Source organism: Procambarus clarkii, chromosome 69, assembly GCF_040958095.1.
Source record: "Procambarus clarkii isolate CNS0578487 chromosome 69, FALCON_Pclarkii_2.0, whole genome shotgun sequence".
NCBI classification, from domain to species: Eukaryota; Metazoa; Arthropoda; class Malacostraca; order Decapoda; family Cambaridae; genus Procambarus; species Procambarus clarkii.
Genome location: NC_091218.1, coordinates 12817637 through 12841032, shown reverse-complemented (window position 1 = coordinate 12841032; position 23396 = coordinate 12817637). Strand labels below are relative to the sequence as shown.

Below are 23396 nucleotides of genomic sequence, written 5' to 3'. Positions count from 1 at the left end.
CTACAGTCACTGGTTAATTGCTACAGTCACTGGTTCACTCCAACAGTCACTGGTTCACTCCAACAGTCACTGGTTCACTCCTACAGTCACTGGTTCACTCCTACAGTCACTGGTTCACTCCTACAGTCACTGGTTCACTCCTACAGTCACTGGTTCACTCCTACAGTCACTGGTTCACTCCTACAGTCACTGGTTCACTCCTACAGTCACTGGTTCACTCCTACAGTCACTGGTTCACTCCTACAGTCACTGGTTCACTCCTACAGTCACTGGTTCACTCCAACAGTCACTGGTTCACTCCTACAGTCACTGGTTAATTGCTACAGTCACTGGTTCACTCCTACAGTCACTGGTTCACTCCTACAGTCACTGGTTAATTGCTACAGTCACTGGTTCACTCCAACAGTCACTGGTTCACTCCAACAGTCACTGGTTCACTCCTACAGTCACTGGTTCACTCCTACAGTCACTGGTTCACTCCTACAGTCACTGGTTCACCCCTACAGTCACTGGTTCACTCCTACAGTCACTGGTTCACTCCTACAGTCACTGGTTCACTCCAACAGTCACTGGTTCACTCCTACAGTCACTGGTTCACTCCAACAGTCACTGGTTCACTCCTACAGTCACTGGCTCACTCCTACAGTCACTGGTTCACTCCTACAGTCACTGGTTCACTCCTACAGTCACTGGTTCACTCCTACAGTCACTGGTTCACTCCTACAGTCACTGGTTCACCCCTACAGTCACTGGTTCACTCCTACAGTCACTGGTTCACTCCTACAGTCACTGGTTCACTCCAACAGTCACTGGTTCACTCCAACAGTCACTGGTTCACCCCAACAGTCACTGGTTCACCCCAACAGTCACTGGTTCACTCCTACAGTCACTGGTTCACTCCAACAGTCACTGGTTCACTCCTACAGTCACTGGCTCACTCCTACAGTCACTGGTTCACTCCTACAGTCACTGGTTCACTCCTACAGTCACTGGTTCACTCCTACAGTCACTGGTTCACTCCTACAGTCACTGGTTCACCCCTACAGTCACTGGTTCACTCCTACAGTCACTGGTTCACTCCTACAGTCACTGGTTCACTCCAACAGTCACTGGTTCACTCCAACAGTCACTGGTTCACCCCAACAGTCACTGGTTCACCCCAACAGTCACTGGTTCACTCCTACAGTCACTGGTTCACTCCAACAGTCACTGGTTCACTCCTACAGTCACTGGTTCACTCCTACAGTCACTGGTTCACCCCAACAGTCACTGGTTCACCCCAACAGTCACTGGTTCACTCCTACAGTCACTGGTTCACTCCAACAGTCACTGGTTCACTCCTACAGTCACTGGTTCACTCCAACAGTCTCTCGGATCCGTCTGGACCCATTTGAAGTCTTAAGACACCGAGCTGGTGGCCAATCTAAGTCTTTCGCTCATAAGTCACACACACACTAAGACCAGGTATTAGACTTCTCCCCCCGAGCATGTCTTGGCGGATCCTAGGTTGTATAACCATTAGAATATAGGAGGAGGATAGGGTGGTCCACGGGTTATGGCTCGCATGTGTTCCGCAGGACGCGGGTTCGATCCGTAGCCCAAAGACTTTCTGGTAGTAAGACTTACCCTTGCCCACTTTTGACAGTAAGCCAGGAAAGACTCGCCGTAGGGATACATTCTCGGGGGCACCATTCTCCTGGCGTAGGTCACCTGTGGGAGAGACGTGGAGGTGAGTGGCAGCACTAGCATCAACATGACCTAGCCAGGATATACCTATTTTCCTGCTAGGTGAAGAGAGGTATGAGGTGAAAAGTAACGTGTGCAACAGTGTCTGAATATATATACTAACACTACACAGTGAAATCACAATAGCGTCATATAATTTTGTGAAAATCATTGGAGCAGGGCAGAGTTCGAACAAGCGTCCTAGGAGTCACTCCAGATTTATCCTGGTCCGGTGGATTAAGGTGCGCGTCTGGGGGTGACCCAGGACACGCCTTCGAACCCCCCTTTAAACCCCCCCATGATTCTCACATATTAAGACTATACATATTAAGAGGATACAGAACACAGCTGATATACACACATACAGAATATTATCATTACAGTTCTCAAGCAAATCAAATGATTTTTATATTAAATATAAATTAATATGTGGATTAAGGGGTAAATACAAAATGATTCCCACACACATTACATACAGAGTTACAAGAACATTTAACATATATATATAGACGTGACAGTCACGTGTAACATATATATAGACGTGACAGTCACGTGTAACATATATACAGACGTGACAGTCACGTTTGTAAATCAGGGAAAACATCGTTTACACAAACATGACTGACTATTACATACATGATTAAACCTTTGAGTTATTTTAACGCGGCAACGTAAAGTAATTATCAGGAGAAAGGAGCTGGGATAGGAGGACCAGGAGCTGGGATATGAGGACCAGGAGCTGGGATATGGGGACAAGGAGCTGGGATATGAGGACAAGGAGCTGGGATATGAGGACAAGGAGCTGGGATATGAGGACAAGGAGCTGGGATATGGGGACAAGGAGCTGGGATATGAGGACAAGGAGCTGGGATATGGGGACAAGGAGCTGGGATATGAGAACAAGGAGCTGGGATATGAGGACAAGGAGCTGGGGTATGAGGACAAGGAGCTGGGATATGAGGACAAGGAGCTGGGATATGAGGACAAGGAGCTGGGATATGGGGACAAGGAGCTGGGATATGAGAACAAGGAGCTGGGATATGAGGACAAGGAGCTGGGGTATGAGGACAAGGAGCTGAATATGAGGACAAGGAGCTGGGATATGAGGACAAGGAGCTGGGATATGGGGACAAGGAGCTGGGATATGAGAACAAGGAGCTGGGATATGAGGACAAGGAGCTGGGATATGAGGACAAGGAGCTGAATATGAGAACAAGGAGCTGGGATATGAGGACAAGGAGCTGGGATATGGGGACAAGGAGCTGGGATATGAGAACAAGGAGCTGGGATATGAGGACAAGGAGCTGGGAAATGAGGACAAGGAGCTGGGATATGGGGACAAGGAGCTGGGATATGAGAACAAGGAGCTGGGATATGAGGACAAGGAGCTGGGATATGAGGACAAGGAGCTGGGGTATGAGGACAAGGAGCTGGGATATGGCGACAAGGAGCTTGGATATGAGGACAAGGAGCTGGGATATGGCGACAAGGAGCTTGGATATGAGGACAAGGAGCTGGGATATGAGGACAACCCACAATACTTTAACTAGGCTACTTATTAACAACATCAATAATAATTGCCACAAATGAACTGTTAACACTAACAAAGACACTGTTAATATCAGCTAAGACAAAAATATTAACAACAAAAGCAATATTGATACAAATAATACTACAAATAACAAGAAGGTTAAACCATTCAGCTGACGCCACCGAAAAGAACCATCGGCCCAGCAGCAACAAAGCTTAGCGAGGCAGCAGGACAGAGAAAGCCCGGCGCCCAGCTCTACCCCATGACACAGAAGGCCCAGCGCCCAGCTCTATTTCTACGGTAACTCACAATGCCGTAGGAGAACCTGATGGAGTTCTTCCTCATGAGGTGAAGTTCCTTTTTGACCCGATGGTACATGGCCTCTCTCAGCCTGCCTTCGGCCATGATGGTGGTGTGGAGACGATTGTAGGATTGTCCTGATGGGTTGCAGCGAGGGAACGGTTACATGACAATCGTGAGACTCCTGGTGCAGTGAAGGGGTCGGGTGTAGTGAAGTGGATAAGGGTGTAAAACAGTGGATGAGTGAGGAGGTGTGGATGACTGAAGGATGTCGAGCAGTGGATGAGCAAAGGGTGACATCAAACCCCCCTCACAGCGTGTTTGATGTCAAGTACTTCTGCTATATCCGGCTCTAATGGCCAATATGGCGAATGGTTTTGGTGTTGCTGGTCAGGAACATTCTGTGGATTGCTTAATTGTGTCTCGAAGTCATGGACTCTATGATAGAGCCATTTTTGGTGTGCCAAATGAGGCGGTGGTCGAGCCTTTATAGTGAGAGCGTTGGGGGCCGACAGTCCCCAAGTGTTCATGTGAAGGCACTGATCTTATTCACCTGACCTTATTCACCTGACCTTAATCATCTGATCTTATTCACCTGACCTTATTCACCTGACCTTATTCACCTGATCTTATTCACCTGACCTTATTCACCTGACCTTATTCACCTGACCTTAATCATCTGACCTTATTCACCTGACCTTATTCACCTGACCTTATTCACCTGACCTTATTCATCTGACCTTATTCACCTGACCTTATTCACCTGACCTTAATCATTTGACCTTATTCACCTGACCTTAATCATCTGATCTTATTCACCTGACCTTATTCATCTGACCTTATTCACCTGACCTTAATCATCTGACCTTATTCACCTGACCTTATTCACCTGACCTTAATCATCTGACCTTTGTTGGAAATAACCAACAGTTATATACATCTTTGTATTTTATGCAACCTTTGTATTAACCACAAGTAGTTACTAAAATCACTAACTTGTAGACTTAATCATTATCATGATTTATTTAGACATGTTGCCAGATTCTTCCTAGTCAGAGTGACGACGTGAGGAACGACAGGCACCCGCCAAACACACACCGAAACTACGACGTTGGTGCAACGTTCGAACAAGTTTTAACACCTCCTAACCAGTTATAACAACCATTATAGCAAGTTGTAACAACGTTCTAATACGTCATAAACACGTTAAGCCAAGATGTAACAACTTTATTACAAGTTGTAACAAGCGGAAAATAGAGACAGTTTCGGTTTGTGTTTCCAGGGCAGTAACAGGAATTCTCTCCACATTTAGTTGGATTTATAACAAGAGTCCAGTTTATCATTTCCTTTACTAAAAATAGTTACTTACTAATAAGTTTAATTTCGTAGTATACTACTACTTACTGGAACTCCCTTATTTAGTTGATATCAAACATTCTAGAGGAAATTACTTTGATGTAAATGATTTTACTTTAATTTCCTCGATTAGCTGCACAACTTTCATAAGCCAATTTATGTTAAGCGAAATTCTATTTTATACCAGAAGAATTTAATGTGATATTAATACTCGTCACTACCTCTTCCTTTCTTAGTCAATTGCGATATATACATATACATTTACGCTCGAGATGTCTATCGAGAGCCGCGCATGCGCAATAAGGAAGAGGAGGAAGACGGGGTCACGGGAGAGCGTCACTAGACACGAGAGAACACGACGAGGACGCCATTGTCAACGTGTAGCAGAGCTACGTTTTGATCCCATTTATTTCGCTCCCACGACCAGTAGAGCGGTGCCACGTTATCTGGCACAATAGCCGTGTCCCAGACTAGCATATGAGCAATTCCAAAGTCAACGCCTTTCAAGCAGCAGCTGGAGGACGAAGAATTACCACTACACCACAGTCTCCGTGGTGTAGTGGTAAGACACTCGCCTGGCGTTCCGCGAGCGCTATGTCATGGGTTCGTATCCTGGCCGGGGAGGATTTACTGGGCGCAATTCCTTAACTGTAGCCTCTGTTTAACGCAACAGTAAAATGTGTACTTGGATGAAAAAACGATTCTTCGCGGCAGGGGATCGTATTCCAGGGACCATAGGATTAAGGACTTGCCCGAAACGCTACGCGTACTAGTGGCTCTACAAGAATGTAACAACTCTTGTATATATCTCAAAAAAAAAAAAAAATTGCTCAAGTCTCCACATCCACGGACACGCGGCTCGGCAGCTAGGTTTACCTTTTTGTTATTATGTGGCCACAATTAACATTTAGGCTAGTTGTCGTTAGGCCGTAGACCAAATAATACAATCCCGTACGTGTCTTGAGTAATTTTACAATCTGAATAGATGATTATTTGCATTATTTCTCTAGAAGAAATTTATAGTGCTTGAATATAAATTGCACAGATATTGGCTGAAATTTCCTACAGTTATCCTCATGATTTAGGATTTATTTGTAGTTACTTATTATGTAGAAGATTTCTACAATGTAATTGTCTTTCAGTACCAAGGCGACGCCAACCGAGGTGCTAGGCTTCCCCACCCGGGGCCTCGTAACCTGGTGGGTAGCGCGCAGGACTCGTAATTCTGTGGTGCGGGTTCGATTCCCGCACGAGGCAGAAACAAATGGGCAAAGTTTCTTTCACCCTGAATGCCCCTGTTACCTAGCAGTAAATAGGTACCTGGGAGTTAGTCAGCTGTCACGGGCTGCTTCCTGGGGGTGGAGGCCCGGTCGAGGACCGGGCCGCGGGGACACTAAAGCCCCGAAATCATCTCAAGATAACCGTTCCGTGCAACAAGTTACCCTATGCAACACGTCGTCGGTGGAGCAACTGATTACACCTCACTAGATTTACAGCTAAGCTCTCCCTTTTTCATCTGTAGCAATAACTCTGTAATTACAGTAGTAATTTCTAAAAATTTCTTATTTCTTATTCTTATGTGACGATGTTTCGGTCCGTCCTGGACCCTTATGTGACGATGTTTCGGTCCGTCCTGGACCCTTATGTGACGATGTTTCGGTCCGTCCTGGACCCTTATGTGACGACGTTTCGGTCCGTCCTGGACCCTTATGTGACGATGTTTCGGTCCGTCCTGGACCCTTATGTGACGACGTTTCGGTCCGTCCTGGACCCTTATGTGACGATGTTTCGGTCCGTCCTGGACCCTTATGTGACGATGTTTCGGTCCGTCCTGGACCCTTATGTGACGACGTTTCGGTCCGTCCTGGACCCTTATGTGACGACGTTTCGGTCCGTCCTGGACCCTTATGTGACGACGTTTCGGTCCGTCCTGGACCCTTATGTGACGACGTTTCGGTCCGTCCTGGACCCTTATGTGACGACGTTTCAGTCCGTCCTGGACCCTTATGTGACGACGTTTCGGTCCGTCCTGGACCCTTATGTGACGACGTTTCAGTCCGTCCTGGACCCTTATGTGACGACGTTTCAGTCCGTCCTGGACCCTTATGTGACGACGTTTTGGTCCGTCCTGGACCCTTATGTGACGACGTTTCAGTCCGTCCTGGACCCTTATGTGACGACGTTTCAGTCCGTCCTGGACCCTTATGTGACGACGTTTCAGTCCGTCCTGGACCCTTATCAAGTTGTGACAAAGAAGAACAGGAAAAATACTGTTTACTGCCATTGAGTTTCAGTGTTTAGTATCAATAGTCTGACATAAGGGACTTGGGAAAGTATTTGGGAAGCTCTATATATGAGTCTTGTATCGTTTTGCTATCAGTTTATGTGACAAAATTGTGAGAACAGGGAGACAGACGTGTCTGTTATCTGGCATGATATATATTTAATTTTTGCCAGATTTTATTTCAAAACAAACAAAATTTTTACCCCGTATGACGAAAAATGTCAAAATAAAAAAGATGTTGTTTTTAGTTTGAGGTGAAGGGAAAGGATAATGTGTAAGTTAGTAAGGTAAACGCCAGGGATATGCAAATCAGAAAGCCTGTGACATGTGTACATTTATTTGATTAAGATGCCTATCAGAATTACAAATATTGTAAACAATCTATCATTCACCGCCTGAGGAATGATAATACTTGATCTATTCAAGTATTCATTATATTTGAGCTGCTGCAGCACTCGATGACAAATTATATATTATTCAAAATATTAAGTTGTATACATTGCAAGTTGGTGTAATTAAGAGCTTCACAGGCGAAATACCAGACCTCACCTATTACAAGTTTTTATTAAATAAAGTTTGGTGATGTTAAAATTGAGCGTTGCCCCATTAAAGTAGCTCCTTATTTACTCCAGCAGCCTAGTATGCTGTGTTAAAAATGAGTGTTGCCCCATTAAAGTAGCTCCTCATTTACTCCAGCAGCCTAGTATGCTGTGTTAAAAATGAGCGTTGCCCCATTAAAGTAGCTCCTTATTTACTCCAGCAGCCTAGTATGCTGTGTTAAAAATGAGCGTTGCCCCATTAAAGTAGCTCCTTATTTACTCCAGCAGCCTAGTATGCTGTGTTAAAAATGAGTGTTGCCCCATTAAAGTAGCTCCTTATTTACTCCAGCAGCCTAGTCTGCGATGTTAAAAATGAGCGTTGCCCCATTAAAGTAGCTCCTTATTTACTCCAGCAGCCTAGTATGCTGTGTTAAAAATGAGTGTTGCCCCATTAAAGTAGCTCCTTATTTACTCCAGCAGCCTAGTATGCTGTGTTAAAAATGAGCGTTGCCCCATTAAAGTAGCTCCTTATTTACTCCAGCAGCCTAGTCTGCGATGTTAAAAATGAGCGTTGCCCCATTAAAGTAGCTCCTTATTTACTCCAGCAGCCTAGTATGCTGTGTTAAAAATGAGCGTTGCCCCATTAAAGTAGCTCCTTATTTACTCCAGCAGCCTAGTCTGCGATGTTAAAAATGAGCGTTGCCCCATTAAAGTAGCTCCTTATTTACTCCAGCAGCCTAGTATGCTGTGTTAAAAATGAGTGTTGCCCCATTAAAGTAGCTCCTTATTTACTCCAGCAGCCTAGTATGCTGTGTTAAAAATGAGCGTTGCCCCATTAAAGTAGCTCCTTATTTACTCCAGCAGCCTAGTATGCTGTGTTAAAAATGAGTGTTGCTGATTTAAACCAGCTTCTTATTTAACCCAGAAGCGTAGTCTGTGATGTTAAAGCTGAGTGTTGCCCCATTAAGCGTGCTCCTTATTTTATGTCCACTATAATGAAAAAAATCCTTCAACAGGATATAGAAAATCAGCTGCACAATGATTGCTTTTGGCGATATCAAATGGACAATATTAGCTCACGGCTATATCTCTTTGAGTGAAGAATTTTTGAGATGCATTCGGGTGAGAAAGGATTCAAGAGGATTAGATTCACGTATCGGCAGCCTTGGGGTATGTATCCTTACTTGGAAGGAGCACGCTAAATGGCGGACACAGTTGTTAGAGGGTCTGACTACAGCAGGACTGCCTGTGAACTTTGTCAACGGTGAATTTGACAATGCACAAGCGACTCTCATCTGCCAGATGTTGATCCAATCAAAACTTCCTCCAATTACAGCTAAAGCAGACGTCGTCCAACTGTTTCCTAACCAGAAAGCGAGAAATCAGTCATGATTGTTAGCACGGAAGGACACTGTCGGTGCAGCTGTAAGCCACTGAAAGAATCTTTGAGTCCACAACAGGACTACTATGTGTGATGGTCGTTAGGTATATCAGGTGATTAATGCTTTTAATATTGTTATGCATATTTTGGTTAAGTCTTTTTAAGCATTTGTATCGGCCCATAGGCTTCTCTCATCAATTGGTTTCAAAATGCAGTTTATCCACATACCCGAAGTAATTGTATCACTAAGGAAAATCATTTATATATAACAAAGTCTAAGAATTAGTTAGGTTCCCGTTCTCAATGGTCTGGAAGCCTGTTAGCTGAGTTCCCGTAACCAATGACCCCAATGTACATGTGTTGGGCAAATTACATTTATTCAACGTTGTTTCATGTTTTTGTCCAGTGGGGACTGACCTCAGGATGCCACCTACAGTTCACTAACTTCTAGGTACCTATTTACTGCTAGGCCAACATAGATCTAAACAAACAAGATGCCAAACATATGGGAAACGATCCAGAGACCAATAACATGGGTGCCAACTGTACTAACGACTGAACCACCAAATGTTAGCCTACAAGTGAGCACCGCCAGTATAATACCGACACTGTGACGCAACAAGTTGTTCACGTGAAGGTGGTACCTCCAGAGCCCACTGTTACCCCTGCAACCCGTCCTCACACTAGGCTGGTTAAAGCAGCGGCCGTCCTCCCTAGACAACCCGTCCTCACACTAGGCTGGTTAAAGCGGCGGCCGTCCTCCCTAGACAACCCGTCCTCACACTAGGCTGGTTAAAGCGGCGGCCGTCCTCCCCAGACAACCCGTCCTCACACTAGGCTGGTTAAAGCGGCGGCCGTCCTCCCTAGACAACCCGTCCTCACACTAGGCTGGTTAAAGCGGCGGCCGTCCTCCCTAGACAACCCGTCCTCACACTAGGCTGGTTAAAGCGGCGGCCGTCCTCCCCAGACAACCCGTCCTCACACTAGGCTGGTTAAAGCGGCGGCCGTCCTCCCTAGACAACCCGTCCTCACACTAGACTGGTTAAAGCAGCGGCCGTCCTCCCCAGACAACCCGTCCTCACACTAGGCTGGTTAAAGCGGCGGCCGTCCTCCCTAGACAACCCGTCCTCACACTAGGCTGGTTAAAGCAGCGGCCGTCCTCCCCAGACAACCCGACCTTCCCAGACGCATTAGTCAATTTTAACATACTGTGTTTAAACATTGGTTTATTCTCATATATAAATTAATATTATTATATATAAAAATTCTATGTATAGTTAGCCGTAGGTTAGGTTAGGTGTTTAGGTTCTAAAAATCCAATTAAATTTTTACGAAACATTTACGGCTTCGCGGGTTCCATGGGGTTAATTTTTTTAATAACCCTATGGGTGAAAAAGCATCTCCTGTTCTCAGTCCAACAGTTTGTTGAGCTTGAAACCGTTGCTCCTTGTTTGTGTTACATCTGACCTTATGAAGAATATATCCTGGTCAACATCTTCCAACTTGTTCATTAGTTTAAAAGTTTCAATGAGACCCGCCCTGTCATGCCTGGTTTGAAGTATTGTTAGCCAAGTTGTCTTCAAGCGTTCCTGATACGAGAGATGACAGCTCTGGAATGACTCTTTTGTTGCGTTCAGGTATCATCAACGTTCATGTATCATCAACGTTCAGATATCATCAACGTTCAGATATCATCAACGTTCAGATATCATCAACGTTCAGATATTATCAACGTTCAGATATCATCAACGTTCAGATATCATCAACGTTCAGATATCATCAACGTTCAGATATCATCAACGTTCAGATATCATCAACGTTCATGTATCATCAACGTTCAGATATCATCAACGTTCAGATATCATCAACGTTCATGTATCATCAACGTTCAGATATCATCAACGTTCAGATATCATCAACGTTCATGTATCATCAACGTTCAGATATCATCAACGTTCATGTATCATCAACGTTCATGTATCATCAACGTTCAGATATCATCAACGTTCATGTATCATCAACGTTCAGATATCATCAACGTTCAGATATCATCAACGTTCAGATATTATCAACGTTCAGATATCATCAACATCTCACTAAGCCTGTGTGTACATTACACACTTGAATATCTGCCGAATACCATTGTAAACACACTTCAATTCCCTGTGGTTGAGTGGTCAATAATCCAGCATGTACTGTAGCAGATTTCTAACCCTGTCCATGAAGGACACATGAAAATATATGTATGTTATAGTTACCACTGTAAAAGTATATGGCAGCGACTATGGCAGAAAAAAGAAACAAAAAACAGGGGCCCACCCCACCAAAAAAAAATAAAAAATAAAAAAACTTAGCATTAGTAAAAAAAACATTTTGCCTGCGACTTCAAGTAACGACTTCAAGTAACAACTTCAAGTAACGACTACAAGTAACGACTTCAGCCACGAACCTTGAGGGTCGTTCTTGAGCAAAAGTTTGGAGTCGGTGGAGGCGTCTGAGAGGTTGTCGTCGCCCCACTCCTCGTCGTCGTCGCCGTCGTCGTCGTGGGCGCCACCCACACCACGACCCTGACCCTGGTCGTCGTCCGCACGACCAGGCTTCTGCACCACCTGGTATACAAATATTTTATATTACACTTGCACAATTAGCATAGTAGCCCCCCCCCCCCCTAAGTTAAAATAAAGGAGGAAAACCACACGAGTAACATTAATTCTAAGTTATTTAACGTTATAACACAATAAACTATAGCAGTAGGCATCCGCCAGTCTCAGGAGACTATGGAGATGCGCTCTGATGTCGGTCTGGAGTGGCCTCACCAGGGCGCAAAGCCAGGGTAGGTTGATTCGGGGGAGAAGCTGTCGGTCCGGAGTGGCCTCACCAGGGCGCAAAGCCAGGGTAGGTTGATTCGGGGGAGAAGTTGTCGGTCTGGAGTGGCCTCACCAGGGCGCAAAGCCAGGGTAGGTTGATTCGGGGGAGAAGTTGTCGGTCTGGAGTGGCCTCACCAGGGCGCAAAGCCAGGGTAGGTTGATTCGGGGGAGAAGCTGTCGGTCTGGAGTGGCCTCACCAGGGCGCAAAGCCAGGGTAGGTTGATTCGGGGGAGAAGCTGTCGGTCTGGAGTGGCCTCACCAGGGCGCAAAGCCAGGGTTATCTTCTTCTTGAGGTTATTTTGAGATGATTTCGGGGCTTTAGTGTCCCCGCGGCCCGGTCCTCGACCAGGCCTCCACCCCCAGGAAGCAGCCCGTGACAGCTGACTAACTCCCAGGTACCTATTTACTGCTAGGTAACAGGGGCATTCAGGGTGAAAGAAACTTTGCCCATTTGTTTCTGCCTCGTTCGGGAATCGAACCCGCGCCACAGAATTACGAGTCCTGCGCGCTATCCACCAGGCTACGAGGGGGTTGATTCGGGGGGAGAAGCTGTTACCCAGGCAGCAGGTCCTCCCCCTCTCCACGACGCTGAAAGTCTCCAATGCAAAGGCATACGCCAATACGATTGGTTCCAGCGCCGTCGCAGGAACTGTGAGTTCCGGATAACGTTGATAACGATATACAACGTAGAATTAACGTTGATAACGCTATACAATGTGGAATTAACGTTAATAACGCTATACAACGTGGAATTAACGTTAATAACGCTATACAACGTGGAATTAACGTTGATAACGCTATACAACGTGGAATTAACGTTGATAACGCTATACAACGTGGAATTAACGTTGATAACGCTATACAACGTGGAATTAACGTTGATAACGCTATACAACGTAGAATTAACGTTAATAACGCTATACAACGTAGAATTAACGTTAATAACGCTATACAACGTAGAATTAACGTTAATAACGCTATACAACGTAGAATTAACGTTAATAACGCTATACAACGTAGAATTAACGTTAATAACGCTATACAACGTAGAATTAACGTTAATAACGCTATACAACGTAGAATTAACGTTAATAACGCTATACAACGTAGAATTAACGTTAATAACGCTATACAACGTAGAATTAACGTTAATAACGCTATACAACGTAGAATTAACGTTAATAACGCTATACAACGTAGAATTAACGTTAATAACGCTATACAACGTAGAATTAACGTTAATAACGCTATACAACGTAGAATTAACGTTAATAACGCTATACAACGTAGAATTAACGTTAATAACGCTATACAACGTAGAATTAACGTTAATAACGCTATACAACGTAGAATTAACGTTAATAACGCTATACAACGTAGAATTAACGTTAATAACGCTATACAACGTAGAATTAACGTTAATAACGCTATACAACGTAGAATTAACGTTAATAACGCTATACAACGTAGAATTAACGTTAATAACGCTATACAACGTAGAATTAACGTTAATAACGCTATACAACGTAGAATTAACGTTGATAACGCTATACAACGTAGAATTAACGTTAATAACGCTATACAACGTAGAATTAACGTTGATAACTCTATACAACGTGGAATTAACGTTAATAACGCTATACAACGTGGAATTAACGTTAATAACGCTATACAACGTGGAATTAACGTTAATAACGCTGAATGGGTATAAATATTGAGCAAAGGGGAAAATTAACTTTTCACATAACCTAACAATAGAGTAATTACAGGTTAATTAAATGAGAATATTTAGAGATTAATAAGATATGATAGTTCGGTATTCAGCTCCTCTCGACATTTACCAACGTCAAGAAACTGTCGTATTAAAGTGCTCTTATCCTAACCTACCAGAGGAGCCACAACAGAAAACGGGACAGTACATCACTTTTGCGAGCCGCTTCCGTTTTCTAGTACGAGAATTTTTGGCCTTAGGCAGAATGTACGTCAAAATGCGACGTTCTATTAGGAAGACGGGTTGGGAAATCCAGCCATGGTGGACGGTTGACGAGGATAGAAATAGCCTAGGCTACTCTATCCTCTTGAGATGTATTGTATTATCTCAATAAACTTACTTGAAATGTCAGACGGGAAAGAAGTGCTAGCCAGAGACTCGAGGCTTCAGTGGTGTATACTCCGTCAGACACGAGCCCATATAAGCCACAGAAACTGTAGTCATTTAGACTAAAGTTTGCCAGTGTCCGTGGTGCAGTGGTAAGACACTCGCCTGGCGTTCCGCGAGCGCTGTCATGGGTTCGTATCCTGGCCGGGGAGGATTTACTGGGCGCAAATCCTTAACTGTAGCCTCTGTTTAACGCAACAGTAAAATGTGTACTTGGTTGTAACAACGATTCTTCGCGGCAGGGGATCGTATTCCAGGGACCTGCCCGAAACGCTACGCGTACTAGTGGCTCTACAAGAATGTAACAACTCTTGTATATATCTCAAAAAAAAAAAAAGATAGGTTGCTGTGGGAAGCTACTGGAGACTCAGACACTATCAAAGAAAACTACAACACACTTAAGGATAGACTATTGGAAAAGCGGAAAATATAGCTCTGGGTACAAGCATCCCACCAAACTCATCTGTAGAGTGAAAGACTAAGGCACACATCTTGCCCCCATACATTACGGCACAAAGATCATCTCCATCAACCAGGTATCAACTAGGTATCATCGAGGGGAAGGGAACTATCAGGAGAAACGTCAAGCCATTAAGACAATATAGCATTGGGAAGGGGGTCTGGATAAGAATTTCGGATGGGACGGGGGGGGGGGAGGAATGGTGCCCAACCACTTGGACGGTCGGGGATTGAACGCCGACCTGCATGAAGCGCGACCGTCGTTGTACCGTCCAGTTCAAGTGGTTGGGAGAGCGACTATTACACCAATCTCATTATGGTGAGCCGGTCGGCCGAGCGGACAGCACACTGGACTTGTGATCCTGTGGTCCCGGGTTCTATCCCGGGCGCCGGCGAGAAACAATAGACAGAGTTTCTTTCACCCTATGCCCCTGTTACCTAGCAGTAAAATAGGTACCTGGGTGTTAGTCAGCTGTCACGGGCAGCTTCCTGGGGGTGGAGGCCTGGTCGAGGACCGGGCCGCGGGGACACTAAAGCCCCGAAATCATCTCAAGATAACCTCAAGATGGTAACAGATCAATATGTCAACACACATGTTCATCTGAATGTGGAAAGATGAGCGGAAGTTGAACACACCTGGTTGATACCTGGTTGATACCTGGTTGATGGGGTTCTGGGAGTTCTTCTACTCCCCAAGCCCGGCCCGAGGCCAGGCTTGACTTGTGAGAGTTTGGTCCACCAGGCTGTTGCTTGGAGCGGCCCGCAGGCCCACATATACCTGGTTGATGGGGTTCTGGGAGTTCTTCTACTCCCCAAGCCCGGCCCGAGGCCAGGCTTGACTTGTGAGAGTTTGGTCCACCAGGCTGTTGCTTGGAGCGGCCCGCAGGCCCACATATACCTGGTTGATGGGGTTCTGGGAGTTCTTCTACTCCCCAAACCCGGCCCGAGGCCAGGCTTGACTTGTGAGAGTTTGGTCCACCAGGCTGTTGCTTGTTCCACACATTGGTGGAAGTTTGGTGGTGTCTGGTGCGGTAACCCCTCGCACTGTTATCTAACGCTGAAAACACTTATCTACCTTATGGGCACATTTCTTATCACCTGATGCACCTGTTCACCTGGTGGTAAGTAGGTACTCAGGAGTTAGTGAACTGTTGTGGGGTTGCATCCTGGGCGGGGTCAGTAATTCAGCCTTCGAGGGGGGGGGGGCGCCGATATAACCCTAACGTGCATGAATACACTCTGTCTTCCTGTCCCCCGACACAATGAATTAAATTATTACTAAATTATTATTATTATAGAGTACACAATAAACTACCTCTCACAGGATGAGAATGTGTGACAATAAACTACCTCTCACAGGATGAGAATGTGACAATAAACTACCTCTCACAGGATGAGAATGTGTGACAATAAACTACCTCTCACAGGATGAGAATGTGTGACAATAAACTACCTCTCACAGGATGAGAATGTGTGACAATAAACTACCTCTCACAGGATGAGAATGTGACAATAAACTACCTCTCACAGGATGAGAATGTGTGACAATAAACTACCCAACGCTGGCGGCAATAACCAAACCATCGTTCACAAAATATAAACGTATACACGTCGTTCCAAAGTTTAGAATTCGTCAAAATGTCTTCTTACCTTAGGAGTCACGTTCAGATATTCAAAAACAATTGAGAGTGGTGTAATGAGTAAGGTGAGGATGGCGGCGAGGACGTCCTGCACCCGCAGCAGGTACCTGTCGATGATGGTAATGTAGCGGTCAAGCCGCGCCAGCAACGTCTCCCTGATCCACATCAAGCGGACGCCCCACGCGTCCCACCACTGTCGAAATTGAAATTGAAATTGAAATAAGTTTATTGAGGTAAAATACACACAAAGGGATGAGGTAGCTCAAGCTATTCTCACCCCGTTCAGTACAACGTGTTAGTACATACATAGACACACATCACAAACAATAAACCTGTTACCATACATTCTGAGAGAGAGGTCGAAGGAGAGTCATGTCAGTCCAGGGGCCAGGGGCCAGATTCACGAAAGAACTTACGCAAGCACTTACGGACCTGTACATCTTTTCTCAATCTTTGGCGGCTTTGATTACATTTATTAAACAGTTTACAAGCATGAAAACTTCCCATTCAACTGTTGATATTGTTATAAACAGCCTCCTGGTGCTTCGGAGCTCATTAACTGTTTAATAAGTGGAAACAAAGCCGCCAAAGATTGAGAAAAGATGTACAGGTTCGTAAGTGCTTGCGTAAGTGCTTTCGTGAATCTGGCCCCTGTACATCTTTCCTCAATCTTTGGCGGCTTTGTTTCCAATTATTAAACAGTTAATGAGCTCCGAAGCACTAGAAAGCTGTTTATAACAATAACAACAGTTGAATGGGAAGTTTTCATGCTTGTAAACTGTTTAATAAATGTAACCAAAGCTGTCAAAGATTGAGGAAAGATGTACACGTTCGTAAGTGCTTGCGTAAGTTCTTTCGTGAATCTGGCCCCAGATTCATGAAAGCACTTACGCAAACACTTACGAACCTGGGGCCAGATTCACGAAAGCACTTACGCAAGCACTTATGAACGTGTACATCTTTCCTCAATCTTTGGCGGCTTTGTTTCCAATTATTAAACAGTTAATGAGCTCCGAAGCACCAGGAGGCTGTTTATAACAATAACAACAGTTGAATGGCAAGTTTTCATGTTTGTAAACTGTTTAATAAATGTAACCAAAGCCGTCAAATATTGAGGAAAGATGTACACGTTCGTAAGTGCTTGCGTAAGTGTTTTCGTGAATCTGGCCCCAGAGTTTAAATCCACACCAATCACAGATACTAGTCCGCTTGGACTAGTCGGTAGAGCGACGACCTCGCTTCAAGCACAGTCGTCGTTCAATCCCCCGACAGTCCAAGTGGTTGTGCACCGTCCGTTCGCCTCATCATATCCTAGCTCCTATCTTATCCCCACGAGGGCTGTATAAACTTTCTAAAACGTTGTACGTTTGAGGAAGCTTATTAGACTTATAGTCTAACCGTCCTGGGACCCAACACACTCAGGTATACATGTTCACTTCTGTAGTGAACAGTCATCGAGTGACTTGCCAAAGCATGCCACCCCACGACTGTCGACTAGTTCTCAGGTGCCTGTTTATTACTAGGTGAACAGAAGCATCAGGTGTTAGGAAATGTGTCCTAACTTCTCGCTTTGCCCAGCAATCCAACCCAGGACCAATCGGCTGGGAGCCGATTCAGGAACTGGACCTCAATGCTATTTTAAGGAAAGCAATTTGCTTTTTTCAAGGGTTCTCAGCCTAGGAATTGTTGTATTGTTACTAGATTTCAGCTGGACAATACTGAAATGACCAAATTTGAATTCGAAAGAGATCTGGGTGTCATGATTAGTTGGGATAATTTTAAAAACAAAAACAAATATCAATGTGCTAAATATGACATACTAGGAGAAAATCCTTTTGAATGTTCTGGTTCCCTTAACCCACTCGGCCAAGACACGACAAAAGCCGACCAACCCGGAACTCACGGGAAGATTCTGGAGACCCTGAACTGGAGCTCAACCAGGATTTTTACAGTCGGCCCGCCTAACACTCTGGTCTGCGGGTAATGGTGTTTACACCCTTACTTCAGTGGGGTAAGGCAGGTGTCTGGGACTCACCAGAACGCAGGTTCAAGTCGCCCCAATGCCTCAAAATTATTTTCTCGCTGTGATTTGTTTGATGATGTACTAGGATGTATAAGAAGTGTATAAGAATGTAATAAGGAGATGCAAGAAGTGTTACCAATAACACGTGTAATGTTTTTCTTGCTCCTAATAGGCCCAATTTAGATAATGCAGATATTTTTTGGCCAGATGGGGAAGAATGTTGCCAGGAATTGCAATTGCCAGGAATTATAATTCCTGGCAATTATAATTATTGCCAGAAATTATAATTCTTTCTTGTGAAAAGATTAAGTTGCCAGAAATTATAATTCTTCCTTGTGAAAAGATTAAGTTGCCAGAAATTATAATTCTCCCTTGTGAAAAGATTAAGTTGCCAGAAATTATAATTCTTCCTTGTGAAAAGATTAAGTTGCCAGAAATTATAATTCTCCCTTGTGAAAAGATTAAGTTGCCAGAAATTATAATTCTTCCTTGTGAAAAGATTAAGTTGCCAGAAATTATAATTCTTCCTTGTGAAAAGATTAAGTTGCCAGAAATTATAATTCTTCCTTGTGAAAAGATTAAGTTGCCAGAAATTATAATTCTCCCTTGTGAAAAGATTAAGTTGCCAGAAATTATAATTCTCCCTTGTGAAAAGATTAAGTTGCCAGAAATTATAATTCTTCCTTGTGAAAAGATTAAGTTGCCAGAAATTATAATTCTTCCTTGTGAAAAGATTAAGTTGCCAGAAATTATAATTCTTCCTTGTGAAAAGATTAAGTTGCCAGAAATTATAATTCTCCCTTGTGAAAAGATTAAGTTGCCAGAAATTATAATTCTTCCTTGTGAAAAGATTAAGTTGCCAGAAATTATAATTCTTCCTTGTGAAAAGATTAAGTTGCCAGAAATTATAATTCTCCCTTGTGAAAAGATTAAGTTGCCAGAAATTATAATTCTTCCTTGTGAAAAGATTAAGTTGCCAGAAATTATAATTCTTCCTTGTGAAAAGATTAAGTTGCCAGAAATTATAATTCTTCCTTGTGAAAAGATTAAGTTGCCAGAAATTATAATTCTTCCTTGTGAAAAGATTAAGTAAGCTTAATTTTGTCATTTTAGATTTAGGAAAAAAACCTGGTTAGGTAATAGAGTTGTTTTATGTAACAATTATTGGGTTACAGACGTGAGATCACTGAAGTGTTTCAAATGACGATTACATATTATGGACTAGTTTAGTTAGGTATATATGGCCGCTGTCTTATCGACCAATAGGCTTCCTGTACGTTACTTTTCTTTTCTTACATATACCTTTGCCCGAAACGCTTTGCGTAATAGTGGTATCATTAGCATATGTAACTCTTGTCCCCCTACAATTGTAGATTACTCTTATATTCTATGTACGCACATTCTCTTGAATGCAAATTTGAATTTGAATATAGTTATCATCTGTGTATCGATCACCTCACGTACTTTGTGCCCAACACAAGTACATTTTCCATTCACCTCGACTGAATGGAATACATTTTACAAGTACATTTTCCATTTCTTTTAGGATCTTTTCCATAGATGAGGCTAGCGAAGAATCTTACATAAGCCGCCAGTGATTCGCTATTGCCAGAGTCACGCGTCAGACTGGCAATCTACGACCTGAATAGAGACGCCACAGATTGAAAAGATTACTAGTTCTTTAAATATACGATATTTACCGAGCAGCACGTACGACCAGTACGGCAGCCGTGATCGTACGCACGATCCTCTCATTTAAGTGCTCACTTAAATGGTTTCGAACGAAATCAGATAGAAATCGAACCCAAATTAAGGGCAAAATATTCTGAGAACATGAGTTGAGGCTACAGATACAGATGAGTGAGCTGTGAGGTCACAGGGCTGGAGTGTGAGTGTGGGGAATGAGTAAGGAGACGGGGAGTTGAGGCTACAGATACAGATGAGTGAGCTGTGAGGTCACAGGGCTGGAGTGTGAGTGTGGGGAATGAGTAAGGAGACGGGGAGTTGAGGCTACAGATACAGATGAGTGAGCTGTGAGGTCACAGGGCTGGAGTGTGAGTGTGGGGAATGAGTAAGGAGACGGGGAATTGAGGCTACAGATACAGATGAGTGAGCTGTGAGGTCACAGAGCTGGAGTGTGAGTGTGGGGAATGAGTAAGGAGACGGGTTCTCTTGGCGGCAACATCCATATACAGTGAGTCATTCCTCACCGTTGATTCATTGTAAGAGGTGGCACGGGCATGAATAGCCCCTAACTCACTGTTGGATTGGATGGAGTATTTATATAGTACATGGAGTACATTTCTCTAATAAATCAAGATTTATCATTATTATAGTAATGGCCGCAACACTATCTGCTATCAGTAGTAGTCAAGGAAGGTTGAAAATCCCAGTATGACAGCATGATACTGCTTCTGGAAACTTTCCTTATTAAGATCACTCACTAGCACAGGCGATGGAGCTTTGGCCTCACACACGTGGGGTCCAGAGTTCGAGTCTCCTAGAGCCGAGGTGAATGGAATGTATATTTCCATGTATATATATATATATATATATATATATATATATATATACATATATATACATGTATATATATGTATGTGAATGACAATTTATTCTATCTACAGCTGATGTAATGACCGCTGGAGACCGACTCCTTACGGAAAGCTCTCTAATACTCTTAAACAGGTATTGTCTTGAGGGGGAGCTGAGGTAATGTCTTGAGGGGGAGCTGAGGTATTGTCTTGAGGGGGAGCTGAGGTAATATCTTGAGGGTGAGCTGAGGTATTGTCTTGAGGGTGAGCTGAGGTATTGTCTTGAGGGGGAGCTGAGGTATTGTCTTGAGGGTGAGCTGAGGTAATATCTTGAGGGTGAGCTGAGGTATTGTCTTGAGGGGGAGCTGAGGTATTGTCTTGAGGGGGAGCTGAGGTATTGTCTTGAGGGTGAGCTGAGGTATTGTCTTGAGGGGAAGCTGAGGTAATATCTTGAGGGTGAGCTGAGGTATTGTCTTGAGGGTGAGCTGAGGTATTGTCTTGAGGGTGAGCTGAGGTATTGTCTTGAGGGTGAGCTGAGGTATTGTCTTGAGGGTGAGCTGAGGTATTGTCTTGAGGGGAAGCTGAGGTAATATCTTGAGGGGGAGCTGAGGTATTGTCTTGAGGGTGAGCTGAGGTAATATCTTGAGGGTGAGCTGAGGTAATATCTTGAGGGTGAGCTGAGGTATTGTCTTGAGGGTGAGCTGAGGTATTGTCTTGAGAGGGAGCTGAGGTATTGTCTTGAGGGGGAGCTGAGGTATTGTCTTGAAGGGGTGTTCAGTGTCCCCAAGACATATACTGTAAGGATAGGCGTCAATCAGATAAGGTTTCGTATTGATGGGGCGAGGAAGAATGTTAGGCTTTCACAGGTCGGCCAACAGGCCAACGACTGTCATAGGATGCAAGGTCAAGCAACCAAGACTGTAATATTTTGTTGAATTATCCGTATAACTAGGTCATAAAAGTATTTGTGTACGTCTGATACCATACCACTTGTGAAGGAGGAAATGTACATGTTTATCTCTCAGAATGTTTGGTAACAGGTTTATTGTTTGTGATGTGTGTCTATGTATGTACTAGCACGTTGTACTGAACGGGGTGAGAATAGCTTGAGCTACCTCATCCCTTTGTGTGTATTTTACCTCAATAAACTTATTTCAATTTCAATTTCAATTTTAGGTCAAGCAATCCATAACAATCAGACGAAAGGAAACCTGTCTCCGTTCCTGGAGTCGAACCCCGGAATGTTGAAGGAGACCTCCCACACTATCTAATATTTTTCTTCTACGTCTGTGATAGATAAAAAACACAAATCATCCCAACCGACGCACCCGGTCTAAAGGTCCCTCCGCCCAGTGTGAGCCAATCAGAGCGACCGACGCACCCGGTCTAAAGGTCCCTCCGCCCAGTGTGAGCCAATCAGAGCGACCGGAGAGGGTAACAGGTACATCTCCACGATAACAACTCACAGATATCAAAACAAAAAGTCCTAATTATACCGTATCAGCAATTTTCTCAGCGACATTGATGAGGCATCAAATAAGATTACATCTGAGGCTTCCATGGTAACCCGCACTGTGTTGAGTAATCCCCGCCAGACCTCCTGTGGGTCACGTGGATCTTATCATCACACATTTAACTCTCCACGGACGAAACCTGTACATCTTTACCTAGTCGTTAGAGCTTTGCTTACATTTGTTACATAGGTTTATGTAAGCACCGAAGTTCTACGAGGTTGTTTATGATACGAGGTTAATGATACGATACGAGTTGTTAATAAGATACGTTAATGTTAATGTTAATGTTGTTAATGTTGTTAATGTTAATGTTGTTGTTAATGTTGTTAATGAGATACGAGTTGTTAATGATACCCTCCGGAAAGGAGGAAGGAGAGGAGCCAGGCCTATGTTTCTGACTCAAAGAGACAGGTGTTCCAGCAATAACGTACTGGGCGACAGACACAATTGCCTCAACAGGAGAAGAAGAACGGGAGTGAACATGAAAATTGCTGGGAGGATGATGGACAACAGTCTGGACAGACAGGCTATGTGGAGTCAAGTGACAGGGGAAGAGGGTTGGGAAGAAGGATTGGGGAAGATGGGAAAGAAGACACAGGAGACATGGCAGACTGGGAAGGAAGGGGGAAAACACCAGATGGAGAACCAGGAGGGGGGGAACCCTCGGGGTCAGAACGTAAAGGAACAGGGGAGGAGGCGGTGGGTGTGTCCGGGTCTAAGGCCTGGAAAGGGTTGTAAGACTGAGAAAGGAGGGAAGGGCGAGCAGAGGTGGAACGCAACACATGAGCATAAGATATGCCAGCGAAAGGGTTGAGAGGGTGGACTTGGCGTCTCACCTCAGGAAGAGACAAACGATCGTGGTGTTTCAAATTCAGGACGGCTTCCTCAAGTTCGTAGTGTATACATGCGCGGGAGAAGATAAGGTGGGCCTCACCGCAAGTGAGGCAGAGAGAGTGGGGAGAAGAGCACTCTATCTTAGAGTGACCCGACTCCCCACACACATGGGGCATAGAGACACAGTACTTGTGCATTTGAGGGCACCATGCCCGATTTTCCAGCACTTATTGCAAAGTCTAGGAGAAGGA

General features: G+C 44.2%; 1 protein-coding gene across 1 annotated transcript in view; it reads right to left on the bottom strand.

Moving 5' to 3' along the window:
• LOC123772230 (uncharacterized) overlaps positions 1 to 23396 on the bottom strand; it is a 48133-nt gene that overhangs the window by 8297 nt on the left and 16440 nt on the right. Inside the window, exons 4-7 of the mRNA XM_069311041.1 lie at positions 16251 to 16433; positions 11566 to 11725; positions 3566 to 3693; positions 1627 to 1710 (exon numbers count right to left, since the gene is read on the bottom strand). Coding sequence (XP_069167142.1) covers positions 1627 to 1710; positions 3566 to 3693; positions 11566 to 11725; positions 16251 to 16433 — 555 coding nt within the window. The remainder of the gene's footprint in view (positions 1 to 1626; positions 1711 to 3565; positions 3694 to 11565; positions 11726 to 16250; positions 16434 to 23396) is intronic.